The sequence below is a fragment of the Aquarana catesbeiana genome, linkage group LG02, assembly GCF_042186555.1.
Source record: "Aquarana catesbeiana isolate 2022-GZ linkage group LG02, ASM4218655v1, whole genome shotgun sequence".
Classification (NCBI taxonomy): domain Eukaryota; kingdom Metazoa; phylum Chordata; class Amphibia; order Anura; family Ranidae; genus Aquarana; species Aquarana catesbeiana.
The window spans coordinates 359,066,164-359,086,166 of NC_133325.1; the positions used below are offsets into that span (position 1 = coordinate 359,066,164).

Consider the following 20,003-nt stretch of genomic DNA (forward strand, 5'->3'; position numbering starts at 1 on the left):
TGAGTGCACTCTCAGTACAGAAACCACAGATGCTATGTATTGCAGGTGGGCGTTACGACCGACCCTTCTTGTAACCACACATATATGACTTTGGTGATCATCAAGAGGTCAAAACTTGTAAATTTGAGATTAAAACAGACCCAAATTACAGCTTCCTTTGAATTAAACGCTTGCCAACTAATTCTGAAAACCAATGTGCTAGATCCTTTTTGGTGCTCTTTTGTGTTGATATCTGTGTAGTCTGCTGTAGTCCATTTTATTGTTTGTACTTTTTGACCTTTCAGTGCATCACTTTACCTGTTTAAAGTATTGAAATGGACTGACCAGACAGTGGAGAATGATGAGAAGAGTAAAAGGAAAGGCCCATCTTCAAAAGTATGTAAAGAGTAAATGTGAGAATTGAAGTATTCATTTTGATAGTATATCCTTTAGCTTAAAGTGATAGATAAAACCATTTTTTAACTTAATGCATGCCTTGCATTAAGGTGAGAGAGTTTTTATATTGCTCTGTCCTCCCCCTTGACTTTGTGAGGGGAAAAAGAGATCCAGCACTGTGCACGACTGCACCTCTTCTCCTCACACAGTGACTCAAACAGCAGCAGGAGCCATTGGCTGCTGTCAAACAAAAGCGTGAGGCGGAAGTGGGGAGGGCAGGGCTTAAGCCCTGTTGTGTGTCTATAGAGTGCGGCTTCATAGACACACACCGCTTGGGAGTGCACAGTCACTGTGTGCTCCCATAGCAAGCCGTTTTCTATGGGGTCACACGAAGAAGAGGAGGAGCCAATATCGCTGTCTGATGACCTGGGAAGAGGAGGATCTGGGGTGCTCTGTAGTATAGCAAAGAGCAGATCTATAGCCTTATCTCAGTAAGAGTGAAGATTGGTGTCCACAGTCACCAGGTAGGTAAGAGTTGGTACCAGGAGGATTGAAGGTTTTTGTTCTGTGCAATGCCAGCTGGTGTTAAACATTCAATGGGCACAACTGGGCTTTCTACACAGCAATTATAGCTACTTTAACCACTTGTCGACCGCCACAGATATACTGCCAAAGGGTGGCTGTTCTATGCAGTGTGTGTGTGTTTATATATAGATAGATATATATCTATATATATATATATATATGTATGTGTGTGTGTGTGTGTGTGTGTGTGTGTGTGTATATATGTGATATATATATATATAGGCTGGTGAGGCGCTGGCTAGTATCAGAGCCCAGATACACACACAGGTTACATTCGACGTGAATGTTAGAGCGAGAACAATAATTCTAGCACTAGATCTCCTCCATCTCTAAACATGAAACTTGTAAAAAAAATAAAGCGTCGCCTATGGTGATTTTTAAGTACTGAAGTTTGGAGCCATTCCACAAGTGTGCGCCATTTTAAAGCATGACATGTTGGGTATCTATTTACTCGGCGTAACACATTTCATAGTATACAAAAAAATTGGGCTAACTTTTAATGTTTTTGTTTGTTTGTCGTCTTTTTTTTTTTTTTTTCATGAAGCAGTTTCTTTCCAAAAAAAACTTTAAAAAATTGCTGTGCACATGCCGTGTAACATAAAAAGTTGCAGTGACCACCATTTTATAACCTAGGGTGTCTGTTAAAACAATATATATAATGTTTTTGGGGTTCTGAGTAATTTTCTAGCAAAAAAATTATTTTTACATGTAGGAGAGAAGTGTCCGAATTGACCTGGGTGGCAAGGGGTTAATTACCATAAGTAATATACAAATTTATATATATATAGTTTATAAGGTAAATTACTATATTAAAAACTACTCAAGCAGGTGGCTTAATGGACAAATTACTGAAGTTTGAAGTTATAATTTCAAAGCAGAAATTTCACAGTAAATAGATAATTATCTTAAAACACAGGGCTTAAAAATTCAAGTCCCGAGATACTAGCCAGTCCTCAAGGGTTACTTGCCACCAGTTGCCCTGCCCAACCCCGCCCTGCCCCTAATTATGCCTCTAAACACGCCCTCATAAATTATCTCATGAAATTACACTTAAATGTTTTATGCAGAATTAAGGTATAAAAATAAATAACTTTTTCCGAGTCCACCAATACAGTCTGCGTCCACCTTGCAGCCTGCGCCTGCCAGTGCAGCCTGTGTCCCCAATGCAGCCTACCTGTGCAGGGGAAGAGAGGAGAACCGCCGCCCGGATGGTCAGAGTGCCGGGAACATAATGACGTTCATTTCAATAGCTGTGTGTTCCTCACCAAGCGCCGTCAAATACAGCCCCTCCCCCTTATCCGGGGAACTTTAGTAGACAGATCACCCATCCCAGGATTAGACAGGTGATCTGTTTATCAAAGTGCCCCTGACAAAGGGGAGGGGCTGTATGTGGCGGCGGGGAACGCACAGCTATTGAAAGCTGTTATGCTCCCGGCGCTCTGATCATCCGGGTGGCGGCTCACCTCTCTTCCCCTCCGATCACTGGGAGAACGGCTCCCATGCAACCCGCCTGCCGGCGGTGCTCGCCCCCCCCTGCTCCCAGGCAGCCATAGCTCTCCAGCCCTCAAAATCCACTTGCAAAATGCGAGCAGGTGAGTGGAATTTTTGAGGGCTGTTATAACATATAGCATAATATGATTTAGCTTGTACCTTTTCAGCAGCAGCAGATTCTCATTCTCCCTCTTAACGGTGTGAGAAAAACATGGGATTATGGGTAAATCTTATACCCATAAACCCATGTTTTTTCCTTCCAGTTAAGAGGGCTGGGCTTGAAGGGAGCATGTAGACACATGCTCCCTAATATGACACTGCAGTGAGAGGCGTGGCACATGCTCCCTAATATGACACTGCAGTGAGAGGCATGCCTCTACTGCAGCATTTTTATTGGACAGCTTGGTCCAATGGTACTTTACCATTGGTCCAAACTCCAGGCTGTCCATTGAGCACAGTGCCTCTGACAAGAAGTGAGGAGAGGCACTGTGAGTTCATCCTCTGTGTGCTGCAAACAGATTGTGCCAGTATTTAAACTGGCTGCTCTGTATGTAGCTTCTGACAGGCTGCGCCAGGAGCCCTGTATCTCCGGAACCATAAATGATAGGATTTTTATGTTCATGGCAGGTGAGGCCCTGACTGCACATCCTAGATGGGCAGAGAATCGCAATAGAATATCTATGTAAACAAGGCATAGATACATTCTGATGGGGGAAGTGATGGATTTTGTGTCCCTGCAAAGCAGGGAATTAAATCCATTACTTCTCTTAGTAAAAGCAGCACATGTTTTACACAAACGGTTAACCCTTTGATCGCCCTAGACGTAGAACCCCTTCCCAGTCAGTATCATTACAGTGACTGCATATTTTTTAGCACTGATCACTGTATTAGTGTCACTGTCCAATTTTCTGCCACAATATCACAGTCCAATCTATAAGTCGCTGATCGCCGCCATTGCTAGTGTAAATAATAACTCTGAACTCCAAAATATATCCCATAGTTTGTAGATGCTATAACTATTGTGCAAACTAATCCATATACGCTGCTTGGGATTTTTTTTTTAAACAAAAATATGTAGCAGAATAAATACTGCTACATACTGGCCTAAATTTATGAAGAACCTTTATTTATTTATGTTTTTGATTGGATGTTTTATATCAAAGTAAAAAATTTTTTTTTTTTCTCTTCAAAATTATTGTTCTTTTTTTGTTTGTAGCACAAAAAATCTAAAAAAAAGCAGTGACGATCAAATATCACCAAAACAAAGCTCTGTTTTTTGGCAAAAAAATATTTGGGTTCAGTGTTGCACGACTGCGCGATTGCCAGTTAAAGTAATGCAATGCAAAAAATGGCCTGGTCATGAAGGGGGGTAAATCTTTTGGAGGTCAAGTGGTTAAATCATTTTTTACATTCTGTTGCCCTATTTTTTTTCTTTTCTGTAGCGACAGGTTCACCTTAATTCTTGTGCTGTTTTCGTAGGTGGTTTGTATGGGCTGTTTGGATCTTCAGCGAGTCACGGAACTCTACCAAGAATCATTGAAAGGATTTATGACCAAGAGAAACAGTCCTCTAACTGCAGCAATGTTTTTGGATCTTTTCAATCGGTTTCCTGTAAGTAATACCATTGATTGTCGGATAACAGAGCAGCATAAAAAGTATTTCAGAACATTTAGAAACTGGGTACCCAGGTTAAATATATATTGCAAAATAATATTCATTCTTTGATGCTAACCTGATTAAGTCTTCACGTACCAGCTGCATTTATTATCTGGTGGTTTATGCATCCACGAGAAACAGACAGTTCAATGTTGAGTGTATGTCTGCGTGTTAAAACACTGATTGATAATCAGGTGTTCTAGCTCAGCAAAAAAGCCAGTCAGGGAATTTTTAGTTTTCTGGGCAATCTCTACATAAATTTACATTTGGATTTGGTCACCCTCATTATTTATTATTAAAGCGGTTGTATACCTTTTTTTTTTTAACTTTTACCTACAGGTAAGCATAAGGCTTACCTGTAGGTTAAAAAAAAAAATCTCCTAAACCTATACGGTTTAGGAGATATTCCCCTCGCAATGAGCTGCTGACTGCAGCGGTGCATGCGCACAGGGGATTCTCGGCTGACAGCCCGGCAAACTCCAGAGCGCGGGAGTGACGACATCGTGGCTCCGGCCACTCACAGCGCCGGAGCCGCGATACCCGGAAGACACGCTGAGGGGGAAACGTCAGCTCCCTCGGCGTGGACAGGATGAGATGCCTCGTTCTAAGGTAAGTATCTCATAATGAGCTAGTATGTGGTGCATACTAGCTCATTATGCCTTTTCCCTTGCAGGTGTAGGGAAAAAAAACCCAGCGGGTATACAACCGCTTTAAAGGATTAGAACACAATTATTTAATAGTTTTATTTGTGTGCAGTAAAAGGAGTCAAACCTGCAAATACATTAAATTAGGCAGACATTACGCTGTCCACTACTAGTTGTCTTTATTGACCTACTGACCACCTGTCCTCTTATAGTATTCTGTCCTGTCCTCTTATAGTATTCTGTCCTGTCCTCTTATAGTATTCTGTCCTGTCCTCTCATTGTGTAGCTTGTAGATCCTGTTGGTAGGCAATTGTTGGGTCTAGTAATAGTCTCCTCTTCCAAAGAGAAGTTGATAATGATGCCTTATAAAGGAAAGCTGTGCTGACTCCACCACCCTGCCAATGCCTTGTCCAATCTACCCAAGCCTAGTGTCAAGAATCGCCATGTCCTATTTACAAAATGAATCTGTAGCTTTATATATAAACAAGATATTTACATTTTAAGCAGTGAACAATGGCTATAGCAAACCTTAAACTTGCCTTATTTGCTGGTATGTTTTTATAAATTATCTTTTTGCTCTCTTGAAGTAGATTTCATGATATTTAAATAATTTGATACACTCAGACATCTGTGTTTTTTTTCCTTTTATTTAAAGTTTATATGCAAGCCTCTGTTGGGTATCGTAATGAAGTCAGTTAAGGATGGAGCTCGGCAACATCAACAGGTGAGAGAGTATTATTTTTTTCTTTTTTGTAATTTTTCCTTTTTAAGTGATTACAGTTTTCTAAAATCATTAGTAAGACTGAAAATGTAGTATAACAAATGTGTATGTATGTGTATATATATATATATATATATATATATATATATATATATATATATATATATATATAATATAAAATTTGCCTTGCCTTTGCTGGAGAAATGGTCCTCGTCCTTATTCTTGGTACAAATGGCTACTGATCCCATTAATTTTCCCTTATTGTGTTGTCAGTTGCAGAGTAATGCATATCATATACTATAAGATCTATAGTATATGATGTAGCACAGAATAAGGTGATGTATCTCAACATCAATTTGTGTATGCTGATGGATGCTTTATTTGATATCAGGGTAGCTGCAGTTCATTCCTGATCAGTGTCAGTCTTGGCAAAAATTTAACTGCAGTAGTGATTTTTTTCTTCCCTCTTGGGCAATAAAGCGTACATATTTGCCGATAAGCTGCTGGAGGCCCTATGCCTTTTTGTTTTATAGCTTTCTACAGCTGTCCTTCAATCCTCAGAATGTGGAGTGCTATTAGTTAATAACTGTTAATAATCAGGCTGATGAAATTCTAAGACGCAATCTGAGTACATCTCCCATGTTCACACTGTAGAGAAAGTGACCTGCCATGTCCCAAAAAGCCACTGCCAAACCACAAATGTGTTCTTCATAACCCGGTGTTACACTTAGAGTAGATTCCTAGATTGTAAGCTTTAATGAGCAGGGCCCTGATTCTTCTTGTACCAAATTGTAATGTAACTGTAATGTCTGCCTTCATTAACTGTTGACACTTTATAAATCCTGTATAATAATATAGCATGACAAGCTGAAAATGTTATAGCTATATTACGGCGTGAGTTGAAACTGAATTGTAGTGTAAACTTAATGTTCATGGCGACTAACAGCTAAATTATTTTTCCTATTCCACCGAGTGTAAATGTAATGTGTACATCAAAACATTTAACAAAGTAATTCCAGGCAACAATTAGGCTTCATCCTCACGAGGCGGATCCGCTGCCTCGGAGTCCGCCTCTGTCCGCCAGCTCAGCGGGAGCTCCCTCCGTTGATCTCCGCCGAGCCGGCAAATGACCGGTCCCTCTCTGCTCACTGAACGGGGAGGGGCTTGTCGAGCGCCACTGGTTACTAAGGAGAGATCGGACGAAAACGGACAACATGTCCGTTTTCATCAGATCTCATCCGATCCACCAGGGACGCATGCGAACGTAGGGGCATCCGTCTGATTTTAGTGGATCGGACCAGGTCGGATGTCAGCGGACATGTCACAGACTAGCATGGAGTGCCCGTTCAGGTCCGCCGACAAAACTGACAGGCGGACCTGAACGGTCCGACAGTGTGCAAAGGGCCTTAAAATCATTGCTTACCAGTGATATGCAGAAAATATTTTCTACCAAAGTCAGAAAGCTGTCAGGAGGAGCCAGTGATGTCGCCCACAGTTCTCTGTGTACTGGATGGGGAGTGAGGAGAATCTAGCTGTATGCAACTGACCTTACTTATATGTGATCTAACTGCGGGATGTGTGAGTGAAATTACCCAAACCCTCAATTTGTCTTTAGTTATACTATCTGCGCAATGATTTTGTCCTTTTTCTTTTGAGAATTGCGGCATATTATTGAGGCTTGAAACAGTCCAGAGCGTGTGAATGGTAGCAGAGACTCTGATGTGACCATCTGGGTATCGTACTTTGGATTTTAATTAATCAAGAGAGGTGTCTGGTTTCTGTCTTACTACGACACATATTCATTAACTTTGGGAGTAGTTGGAACCACTTTAATGGTGGTGGATGTTTTTATCGGACACTTATTTTATGTGTTTTATTGTTTCATTTTATATATCTATATCAATCATTAGTTTGTTGGAGCACTGTGCAATATTAGAAGGTTGATATTAGCGCATTATTAACACTAATATATAAAATTCTTTTTGTGATATCAGTATAGAAGACAATAATTGCAGTAATTTTCACTTATCTTTTAATATTTTTCACTTGTTTTCCAGTTGTACCACAATTTTTTTTTTTTTTTATATTCACATAAGCGCTTTAGTAATATTACAACAAAGTCAGAAAGGCTACTCACTTGGGCCTTGGTGTCAACAAGGGACAGCTGCAGCATCACACTGATACTGCAGCATAGAGGAAAGTATGAAGGGTTAACCCCCATACATATTCTTTTAGAGTGAAGCAATAAAATGCATATATGGAATACAGCCCGATACTTTTTTTTTTTTTTTCTTCATTGTTGTAGCACTTCACTTGTAAGTTTAATAAAGTTGCCTAAGATATGCTAAACAAATGAGCAGTGTTGTGTAAATACAAATTTAAACAATGTTGAAATAGATTTTGACAGGTCTAGGTATGTCCTTTTAAACTTAAAGCTAATATCACCGCTCTACACCTACACATTATTTCGCTGGTGAATTAAAAATATAATAGCTGTAATGACTTACTCCTCCCTACTGAACGCTTTCTAGCTAAATCAAGAGTGCTCACATTGTTTGATCTAATAATGCCTCATGTTTGGTCTTCTGGACACCCAGTCATTTAAGCCTCACACCCTTCTCTTATAAGAGGTTATCAGAATGGCTGTTTTGGAGGGGACACAATACAATCATGCACAGACTGACAGAAAAAAATAGTTTTCACATAGCTTCGGGGATTATGTTTGCCAAATTTCTGACAATTTGTACCTTTAATCTTTTACACCGATTACCTGGCAGCATTAGGTACGTTTTTATCAGCTCATTTTTTTTTTCTCACTTTTTTGCAAAACTGACAAGTGGCTTACAATAGTAGGATACAATTTAAAAAAAAAAAAAAAAAAAGAGCATCAAAAGGAATACCCATAATTTGGTGTCCCTTAAAAACATGTAGTTTTTTCTCTTCATTCAGTTTCTTTGCCATTTGATATATCTGTATATGACTTGCTGATTTTTAAAGTTTAGATTTTGTTGCATACTGTGTGTTTTACTGCAAATTTGGCAGTGAGCATTTAAATTTTTTTTTACATTCCAGCAAACCATCGATCAGGGGCAGGTGACGGATAGATCGCATCACTTCCTTGCCAACCCTAGAACCTGGACAGGAGCAGGGGCGGCATTTACAGGAACTAATCCCCTGTATTTTCCTGCTGCAACAGCTTAACCACTTGCCTAATGGGCACTTTTACCCCTTTCTTGCCCAGGCCAATTTTCAGCGCTGTCGGACTTTGAATGACAATTGCGTGGTCATGCAACTCTATACCCAAACAAAATTTTAAAATTTAATTACCACTGGGTTTTTGCTAACTAAGCGAATAAAGACTGTTATAAAATGTAGGAAACATTATTTTTCTCCTGCGCTCATGAGCGCTGATAGGCGGCATTGATGAGGCAGCATTGATGGGCACTGATAGGTGGCACTGGTGGGCACACATTGGCGGCACTGCTTGGACTACATTTGATGATCGGTACCCTGATTATTAGTGTAGATGTCCCTTTTTAGAGAACTCGGTTATCGGCTTTCTTCTCTCCTTTCCTCATGCTGTAAGCATGAGGAAAGAAATGACCAATAATTGGACATTTCTGGGATTGGACACAGTTTATTACGTGGTAAAGAGTTTCTGATTTGGCTCTTTACCTCAATCTGTAATCGGCAGTGTCCACCGGACACTGTTTGCAGAGTGCACTGCCGGTGCCCCGCAGTGGGGAATGATCGTAGGAGGCCATCATATGACAGCCTCCCAGAACTAGCCGCCTGTGCTGTAGCTGTCATTCGGCTATAGCATGGTCGGCAAGTGGTTAATCCATCCTTTCTCCCTCCCCCTCTCCCCCATTCAGCTGCTGCAGGAGGATAATACAGGGGATTGGTTCTTCTAAATAAGAAAAAAACACCCGTGCCTATTTTTAACAATATTGAATAGTGAATGCAGCTGTTGTCTATTATTGCAAATAGAAGATTTTAACCAATGTAAGATAGTTCCTAGGCAGCGCTTGCTATAACGTATATAAAAATCAAAACTTGTACCTTAATAAATCACATACCAAACTGTAAATACCAATATAGGGGTAAATATAAGTACATATAATACACAATAGTGCAAAATTCTTAAGGTGAAAATAGTGCAAAAAGTCTTTTATATATTGTGTAATCTGGAGTGCTTGAGTGCCTGGTTTCCAGGGTGTCCCCTGTTGTGAATTTTCCACCTCATGCCAAATTTTTGTACATCACACATCAGATGTTGATGACTCCCTTACTGTACAGCTAGGGAAGTCATAAAGGCTTGTAGGTCTTTAGGGAGACGTGTTGCTGATGATTTCCTGGTATTTGTCCTTACTCCTCCTCTGTATAGTCCCAGTGTTGCTTAAAAGGGTTTAATGGGCAGGTATAATAAAGGTGAAAAGAAGCTTCTGAATACATCACTGTTTGACTAAATGCTTTAGCAGCTGTTCCTGTGCGTCACTTCCGGTTCTACGAGTGGAACACACATCAGGATCCAGGTGGTGTCCATCTTTTGAATGTAATAGTGGGTGTTTTTTTTTTTTGTTTTTTTTTTTTTTTTTTACAGTCTTTCACATCGATTGCAATAAGTGGTGTTTTTTTTTTTAATCTTATTTTAATATATCCAAAAGGATTTTACACTGAGAGGCTCCCTCTCCGTTTTTATTTTCACCTTTTATTTTACTGCCTGCCCATTAAACCCTTTGGAGCAACAAAGGTCTCATGTTGTTCAGGTAGATCTCACCTTTAAAAGGTTGCCTGCCCCTGTGATGTAAATTTTCTAATATTTTGTAGAGTTCAGTGGTTTCGTTTGAAAAGCTAGCAGGAGGGCAAAGATCTGGTTTAAGATGTACCTGAACTATATCTGAAGCTTGTTTTCCTGGCTTGTGGGATTGTAAAGATTTAGTTGACATAAGTTCTTTCATTTTACCTATGTTCAATATGGTCGCTGTCCAGCTGGGGTATAATTTCACAGCCACAATGTTCTAAGCCATTAGGTACAGAGTACACACACTAATGAACCTAGTCTGGTATATTGCTTCTAGTGGTCAGTAAGCCACAAGAGCCTTTATTAACTCTGTATGAGTAGGAATCGGCACAAATGGAATTCAAGTACTGAGCTGTGTATCAGATCCCTTGTTTTCTCAGTTTTAATATGGCACAAGAATTAAACACAATTGTATTTTTTTTTTTTTTTTTCCTGTTCGAATGAATGGTTTTATTTCACTGGTTGTATGGTTGTTTCGATTGGGGATAATTAATATTGAGAAACATTTATTCATTTTTTTTCAGGCACAAGCATGCACTCTTCTTATGAAATCTCTGCTGAACCTTGCTCAAACACAGTCCTTGTCTCAGAGTGAGTGGCAGGATCTGATTAAAGAAAGTTTGACACAGGTTACAGAGGTAAGTCAGTCCAGGCTAACTGGGCAATTTGCATTTTATAACAACATGTAGAAGGACGAGTTTTTCTTCTTATATCTAGCTGATAGGCCTGCATTATAGAGTACAGAAATATACATTTGGCATTATTTAATTTAATTATTGAGTCAAAATTCTTGTTTACTGCATCTGAATCTGTGGCTTGCTATTTACCACATTTAGTATACATTGTTTTTGTGCACAGCAATAGTAAAACCGTGTTGGCATGAAATGCGGACAATCTGCAGAGGGTGCGTTATAATGACATGACAGATGGACTGGCATTGCGTTTTGGTCTCAGAAAAGTCTTTCATCTCAACACTGACATTTCCACGCTTTCAATGTATGGATAATATAATAAATGTCTTTAACCACTTCAGTACAGCGCTGTTGCATTTTGAATTACATTTGCGCGGCCATGCAACACTGTACCCAAACAAAATGTTTAGCATTTTTTCCCCCCCACAAATAGGGCTTTCATTTGGTGGTATTTGATCACCTCCTAGGGTTTTTTTATTTTTTGCAAATAAAAAGACCGAAAATGTAGAAAACATTTTTTCTTACAAAACTTTGTAAATAAGTTTTATTTATTTTTTTCTCCACTGATGGGCACTGAGGCGGCACTTATACGCAGCACTGGGCACTTATGGGCATCCATAGGCGGCACTGGTCAGGAGGCACTGGCAGGCCTAACTGATGGGCACTCACGACTGTTAGGAGGCACTGGCAGGCATAACTGATGGGCACCGAGTACCATCCCTATTGAGCATTGATTGGCATCCCTGCTGGTCCTGGTTGGGTATCCTAATCATTTAGCGCTGCAGATTAAGGGCAGTTAAGCTATGGTTTGACTGCCCAACTAAAATAAACCATGCAGCCAGAGGGAGCTGTACACACGTTGCAGCAGCAATGCTTTGCTCTGTGGCCGCAGCATGCCAAGTTTGATAGACAGCACCACCTGTTAAACTCAACTATTAAATTCAATGGGACCACACCAACTGCAAGATACTTGGCTAGTGGTTGTGCTGCAATTTTTCAATACAAAATCTTTGTTCGACATAAAAAAAGAAAAAGCCACAGAGGCGGCACAGTGATGTCTTGTGCTGTTTGGGGACATTCCCTTTTGTGTCAATATCGGTGTTTACGTGCCCACTAAAAGCACTGCAGTCTGCTTAGCTGACAGGTTTCTGCCTGGAATGCAGAGAGGATTTCCTGAGCTGGATCACAACACATTCTTAGCTGTGAGGTGGTGACATACTACAAGCAAGATAAACATTGTAAATGAGTAGTCGGGTAAAATTTGTAGAATGTCACTGATTTTTCGTAGTCCAGTGCAGGCGACATTACAGTATTCAATGTCTTTTTTATTTTCATGCTGCAAGTTGATCAAATTATATATGATATTAGTAGAATAATTTTGGGTAAACCTTAATTTCTGTTTTTGTCAGATGTTAAAAGCTACAGAAGAGATTAAAGTGAAAGTTGACCAAGAAAGATTAATAAAATGCTTTGAACTCCTTAACTACTTACTCAGAGTCATAAATCAACAGGTATGTATAAAAGACTAATAAATGACTTGACTCTCCTATATGAAATAGTTTTGGCAATACCTTTCTGACTGCAACAATCAAAGACTTCAAATATAGAGAATTGCAGCGCTAATAGGCATTTAGATGGTCCATAGGACCATTTGATGTAATTCTGCTGGTAATCACAACCAGTGAGCAAAATCAGTGAACACAACATGTGGAAAAAGTGATACCATATATAGAGTACATATAGTGAAATAAGCATGAGTATTGGTCTTCGTTATATTAACTCAGTCCATATAGTGGTGACACCAAAAATAAATAAAATTAAATTAAAAGTGAAAATTGTGAAGGAGTTGATAGAGGATCCGCCACCGCTTCTAGTAAAGGCTTCCCAGAGAGATTGGACACAGATGGGCATATACCCACTGGGTCAATCTAGCTTGTAAAGTGGGGATCCTTGGTAACAGCCACCGCAGAGGACACAATACCTGGTGACCCAGGTGCTTTCAGTGGTGTGTTTAAGGATAGGTCCAATCAGGCATCAATGGTATATGTGAAGGATATATGAGAGCACATAGCGTGATACTGTATAAAACTCACAATATATTTATTGGGGGTAAAAACACTCACATTTCTGACGCTATAAAAAGTGCTTGTAAATAAAATGTCGGCAGTGCCAGTGGTATCAGTAGTCCATCCCGACGCATTTCGTCCTCTTAAGACGTCATCTGGGGTACTGTACCACTGTATATACTGCCTTATATATACACTAAGAAGGACCCCCATGTTAAGACGTGGCTCCAGTGAGATACGCTGTTCAATAACAGCAACTTCCGGGTATGACAAAATGGCTCTGGCAGCGTGCGTTGCAAGCCTCGCTTTGAGTCAAGAGCGCAAAGACTTCAGTTTGTTTCTTTAAAGAAACTGTAAGTTACCTTAAACAAAACCTCATGTTTCATTTCCTAAAGGACACACAATTTAGATTTTGTTGGAGGTGAAGACTGGCTTCTAGCTTCTCCCCCTTGACCAGTGTCCTCAATAGCAAGCCACTTGCTTTGGGGGCACTGGTGTGTGCTCACTCCTGCGCCCAGCTCTGTGTCCATAAGCCCTCCTCTCTTCATTGGCTCACTGGCTGTGATTGACAGCAGTGGGAGCCAATAGAGAGGGAGTCCCACATCGCTGGCTCAAGAGGGAGCTCAGATGAGTATTTGGGGGCTGTGGGGGGGGGTGCAGAAGGATTTTACCTTCATGCAAAGAATGCATGAAGGTAAACCTTTAGACTTTACAGCCACTTTAATTGTACACCACAGGACACAGGCAACATACTCATACACCTTGGGTAACAGATATGTACCTTCAGCTGAATTGGACACTGGCATGCTTTTGAGGACTTGCTCCCCCATAACCCTACCCAAGTCCTCTCTGATAATTATATTTTCTGCTGTTGCCCTTCTTTAGATCCACTTTAAGGGGTTAAAGGCAGATTGTTTTTTTTTTTTTTTTTAACCTTATTCCATTCTATGCATTAAAGTAAAAAATCTGGGTGCAGCTCCCCCTTATACTTACCTGAACCCCATCTTCATCCAGTGATGTCCATGAGAGCAGAGGCTCTCCCAGGTCTCTCCCTCCTCATTTTTCTTGTCAATTGCAGCAAGTGAACCAATGAGGAGAAAACGGGGGTTGGGGCCAAGCCACGCTGTGTGTATATGGACAATGTCCATTCTCAGGAGCGAGCCTGCTCGAGTGCCCCCATAGCAAGAGACTTGCTATTGGGGGCACTTGGCAGGGAGGAGGTACCAGGACTGCCGGCAGGGGGTCCAAAAAGAAGAGGATTGGGGATGCAGGTAAGTATAATATCTTTGTCTTTAAAAAAAAACCAAAAAAAAAAACCATCCCTTTAGAATCACTTTAATGCTGGCAGCAATTTAGGTGGGCTTTAATGACCCAGCAGAAGTATGGCATCCATATCTTTTGATCCTTGTGATTGGTTCTCACAGCAGTCACATGATTGGGAGAAGGTTAAAACTGCTATTTTTTTTTTTTGCCAATTGTATTTCATGTAAGAGCTTTTCCTTTCCATACTATAGGCTCAACAGGAAGTGTAAAGAGATCTTTCCATTGTGAGATAAATTCCCACTTAGGTTACTACACTTTCCTGCATTCTTTTTGATCACTCCACATGTTCTTGCCGTTGAGGCTGACCTTATGGGGGGTTAGGAAGCAAGCATTAGTCAGGACAAGTTCCTTCATAAATAGCTGGACACTGCAAAGGCATGAGTTGAGACCTGCTGTCTTGATCGTCTAGTGATGAAATTAAGAGGGGCATGTATGAGTGTAGAAAGACCTTGGGGATCCAGGCAGTAGGTCATCCCAGTATAAAGTTATTCCACTACAGGAAGCTCCAGTGCAATCCTACAAATGATGCCTTTACAAGCCTGCAAGGGGACAGATACAAAACCATTTATCCACCACATGAAGAGACAGGAGCAGTGACAAGTCTTTACAGCAGGAATCTTTTGCACAGATGCAAATTGCAGGGAAACTTTAACCACTTCAGCCCCGGAAGGATTTACCCCCTTCCTGACCAGAGCATTTTTTGCGATTCGCTTTAACTGACAATTAACTGGTCGTGCGATGTTGTGACCAAACAAAATTGACGTCTTTTTTCCCACAAATAGAGCTTTCTTTTAGTGCTATTTGATCGCCTCTGCTGTTTTTATTTTTTGTGCTATAAACAAAAGAATAGCAACAATTTTGAAAAAAAAAAAAAAGCATTATTTTTTACTTTTTGCTATAATAAATATCCCCAAGAATATATATAATAAAAAAATTTCCTCAGTTTAGGTCGATATGTATACTTCTACATATTTTTGGTAAAACAAAAATTGCAATAAGCGTATATTGATTGGTTTGCGCAAAAGTTATAGCGTCTACAAAATAGGGGATAGATTTATAGTATGTGTATGTATATATGTGTATGTATATATATGTGTGTGTGTATATATATATATATATATATATATATATATATATATATATATATATATATATATATATAATTTTTTTTTTTTAAACTAGTAATGGCGGCAATCTGCGATTTTTTTTTTTTTTTTTTCTCCCATGACTGCGATATTATGGCGGACACATTGGACAATTTTGGGACCATTGGCATTAATACAGCGATCAGTGCGATTAAAAATGCATTGATTACTGTAAAAATGTCACTGGCAGTGAAGGAGTTAACTGTTCCCTGGGAGGTGATTTTAACTGAAGGGGAAGGGGACTGACTAGAGGAAGTGATGGATCATGGTTCCTAGCTAATAGGAACACACAGTTTGTCATTCCTCTTCAGAACAGAACAGGGAAGTGTGTGTTTACATATACTCGTCCCTGTTTTGTGTCTCCTGCTCACGATCGCGATGACCACCGGCCACGAGCATCGGCGGGCACGTGCCTGCTATCGCGAGCCAACGTATAGCTACGTGGTTTCGTGCAGGGGAGCCAACCTGACGCAGTATTAATATGGTGGCTGGTCGGGAAGCAGTTAAACTAGAATTTCTGTACACTGCTGAGAACAAAGAAGATCAAAATTAATGGAAGGCTACACATATCCTCTGTATCTACGTGAAAATCTGTTCAGCCTTAACTTTTCAAATTACAAACCTCAAATTAAGGAATAACTAGTCTTTGGTAATTACCAGGTGAAATGATTAGACAGAAATCATTATTTTGACAAAAAACACTTGAATATGTATGATGGCATACAAAGTTGTAAAATGTCAATCTTATTTTTGGTACTAACTTCTCTCTGCTACATGTGCCTTCTGTTGTATTATCATCCATTAAATTAATTAATTAGTAAATAAGCACATTTTATATACATTTTTAAATTGGTGTAAACACACACACAAAAGATGAGATGTGCCATGCAATTTTGGGAAGATGCGAGTCGAGACTGGATCCTGTTCCTGTCTGCAGCTCTACGGGTTTTGAGATGTTACTAAACATTCTGTGTGCAGACATCCTACCTGTACTGTATGTTTGACACAAGATTTCTGTAGCCGATTCTGTATTTGTGAAGTACAAAATGGGGTACATAATTGTTAAAGCTTCCCATCCCGACTTCACTAAGGTATATTTGCAAATACTGCTGTTTTCTTTTGCAGAAACTTGAAATTAGTTTGGCAAATCTCCTTCCTGTCCTCCAAGATCTGAGCCAAAAAGATGGATTTGGGAAACCAGTAAGAGTGGAAGACATGTACTGGAACGTGATGAAGTTACTTGGCTTTATGTATGTATAGTTTGTGTTGTGCATCATTTTACTTTCAACTGTACTAAAGCATACAGCGGTGCTGTAGCAAAACTACTCCCTTGTTAGACAGGGCCTGTGCACACCATATCTTTTGAGCTGCACTTTGTGCACTCCATCGAAAAATTTATAGAAAACAATTGTTTTCTATATGCCTTGTTCACATCATGCATGTGTGGTGCAGTAAAAACAAACAAACCATTAAGGAAAAGAGCTTCTTCCTTCTCTAACCTTATATTAACGCATGCGGAAATTGCTTTACTGTGTAAAGAGATACCCACTGCTGTAAGTAGACGTATACACTGTAGCTTTGTGATGTTAAACTTATTTAAATTTAAATAATGTGCAGCGCTTAAGTGTTCAAATGTTCAAATTGCATTGAAACAAATTGTCTTTCAGCCCAATGGGGATATACCGAATGCCGCCGATACTGAATGCCCCTGGTTCAGCCTGAGGGGGGCTTCCTATATATCGTAGAAGAGAGGAGAGCCGCCGCCTGTTTGATTACAGCGCCGGGAACATCACAGCTTTCATTTCAATAGCTGTGTGTTCCCCGCTGCGCGCCGTCACATACAGCCCCTCCCCCTTGTCCGGGCACTTTGATAGACAGATCACCCGTCCCAATGGAAGGGTGATCTGTCTATCAAAGTGCCCGGACAAGGGGGAGGGGCTGTATGTGAAGGCGCGCAGCGGGGAACACACAGCTATTGAAATGAAAGCTGTGATGTTCCCGGCGCTGTAATCAAACAAGCGGCGGCAGCTCTCCTCTCCCTTCACTGGCTGCACTACTGGGGACGCTGGCTGCCTGCATCTGACGGGCACTGGTGAGGCTGCATTGATCTCTTGTATCATGTCTGCAGTCTCTGACCATCTCCTGTACCATGTCCCCAGTCTCTGACCATCTCCTGTACCATGTCCCCAGTCGCTGACCATCTCCTGTACCATGTCCCCAGTCGCTGACCATCTCCTGTACCATGTCCCCAGTCGCTGACCATCTCCTGTACCATGTCCCCAGTCGCTGACCATCTCCTGTACCATGTCCCCAGTCGCTGACCATCTCCTGTACCATGTCCCCAGTCGCTGACCATCTCCTGTACCATGTCCCCAGTCGCTGACCATCTCCTGTACCATGTCCCCAGTCGCTGACCATCTCCTGTACCATGTCCCCAGTCGCTGACCATCTCCTGTACCATGTCCCCAGTCGCTGACCATCTCCTGTACCATGTCCCCAGTCGCTGACCATCTCCTGTACCATGTCCCCAGTCGCTGACCATCTCCTGTACCATGTCCCCAGTCGCTGACCATCTCCTGTACCATGTCCCCAGTCGCTGACCATCTCCTGTACCATGTCCCCAGTCGCTGACCATCTCCTGTACCATGTCCCCAGTCGCTGACCATCTCCTGTATAAAAACAGTCACTTTCGGTATCGTTTTCGGGATCAAGGAGGATTTATTTTCGGTATCGGTTTCGGCCCCAAAAAACCCATTCGGTGCATCCCATATATATACATACATACATACATACATACATACATACATACATACACACACAGTATACTAGAGCTGCACGATTCTGGCTAAAATGAGACTCATAATTTTTTTGGTTAGAATAAAGATTACGATTCTCGCGGTGTAACATCTTTTAAATTATACAAAAAAAATGGGCTAACTTTACTGTTTGTTTTTTTTTTATTTATTAGTTTATGTTTTCCCCCCAAAAAAATTGAATATGAAAGAATGGTGCACAAATACAGTGCGACATATTGCAACAACCACCATTTTATTCTCTAGGGTCTCCGATATATAATGTTTGGGGCTTCTAAGTAATTTTCTAGCAACAAATACTGATTTTAACTTATAAGCAACAAGTGTCAAAAAAGTTAAGTCTTTAAAGAGGGACATTCTGCTCACATCATTTGTAATAAAAACAGTCTGAAGCTTCCTGCAAACCACTTTGCATATTTTATATATACTGTGAATCTGTACTTGCCAAATATGCTGCAGAAATCTCCCGCCACTGAGTCTGGTTGCAATCATTTTAACTGGGCAGCTGAAGCTGCTGCCTGTTCACTTCCTGGATTTACAGACACACACCTCTAGCACTGCAGCTCTCATTGGCCCTCTTATAACTTTTATTTTCTTGTTGTAGGCGGCCTAAAAAGGAAAAGCTAAAAGTAATACCTGTGGATGTTTCTGAAGGAAGTACCTTGCCCAAAAAAAAGAAGGGTGTCTTACCAGAGAGCAAGAAACGCAAGAACCGGAAGAAGGGCAAAGCTGGAGAGGAGCACAATCCGAACGCTCCAGCTAACAAAGAGGCGAACTCGGAAGGACAGCAACCAGGCACTAAATCTAAGAAAAAGAAGAGGAAGAGAAACAAGGCAGGACAACAAGAAGGTGGAGCAAATGAGAACTTGGGAGCACCAGGAAACAAGAAACAAAAACTTAATGAAGATACCAAGGGCAAAAAAGTGGACACAGCAAAACTTGAAAAGGCAAAGAAGAAAAAGAAACAAAAGAAGTCTAATAACAGCTAGTGACACTTACCTATATTTCTACTACACAGACTGATTTTTTTTCAGATCTTGTACAGAATTTGTAGTGTATGTTTTTTTTTTTAACTCTGATTACAGTTCATTTTAGCTATTCCGGTTTTCATTAAAAAGCCAGCTATGATGAACACTGATATCAAAATGTTCAGTTTTCTGTTTATGTATACTTTATAAATTTTAGAACAGGCTGTCATGGCTGTATAAAACACAAGGGGGAGTAGTTATGCTATGGTTCCTTCTATATGTTACAGTTTACAGTAGTAACATCATTGTTCTATAAAGGTTTCTATATGCAATGTCAAAATGTACTTACAAATTTCAGGTATCATATTTTCAGTATCCTTGTAATCTGAGCTGAAAGGCAAACTAGTATGTTGCCCTTTTGTAATGCTATGAGTGGGAAGTTTTTTTGTGGTAATACTGTAAGTATTGTTTTAAGTAAACTGAAGAATGAGAATGGCATATTGACCTCCTTCATTTTAAATATCCTTGGATTTGTTTAAGCATAGTGGTAGAGCTTAGTTCACTATAGCTTGGTCTGTAAAAAAAGATCAGGTGTTTGTAGATATTGTATAGGATATTGTTATTTTTTGATGTTGCATACACACTGGAATTCATCTTGCATTTGAAAAAAGTGTCCTAACTGAAGCTGTATTCTTGATAATGTTTAATGCTAGCAATCCT

The 20,003-nt window shown here is 40.3% G+C and overlaps 1 protein-coding gene across 1 annotated transcript in view; it reads left to right on the top strand.

The window, feature by feature from the left end:
* The window catches only part of MYBBP1A (MYB binding protein 1a), an 85,292-nt gene extending 65,511 nt beyond the window's left edge, over positions 1-19,781 (top strand). Inside the window, exons 21-27 of the mRNA XM_073615043.1 lie at positions 285-375; positions 3,931-4,062; positions 5,407-5,475; positions 10,801-10,914; positions 12,378-12,479; positions 16,628-16,752; positions 18,920-19,781. Of these exons, the coding sequence (XP_073471144.1) occupies positions 285-375; positions 3,931-4,062; positions 5,407-5,475; positions 10,801-10,914; positions 12,378-12,479; positions 16,628-16,752; positions 18,920-19,304 (1,018 nt within the window). The 3' untranslated portion in view covers positions 19,305-19,781. The remainder of the gene's footprint in view (positions 1-284; positions 376-3,930; positions 4,063-5,406; positions 5,476-10,800; positions 10,915-12,377; positions 12,480-16,627; positions 16,753-18,919) is intronic.
* The last annotated feature ends 222 nt before the right edge of the window (positions 19,782-20,003 follow it).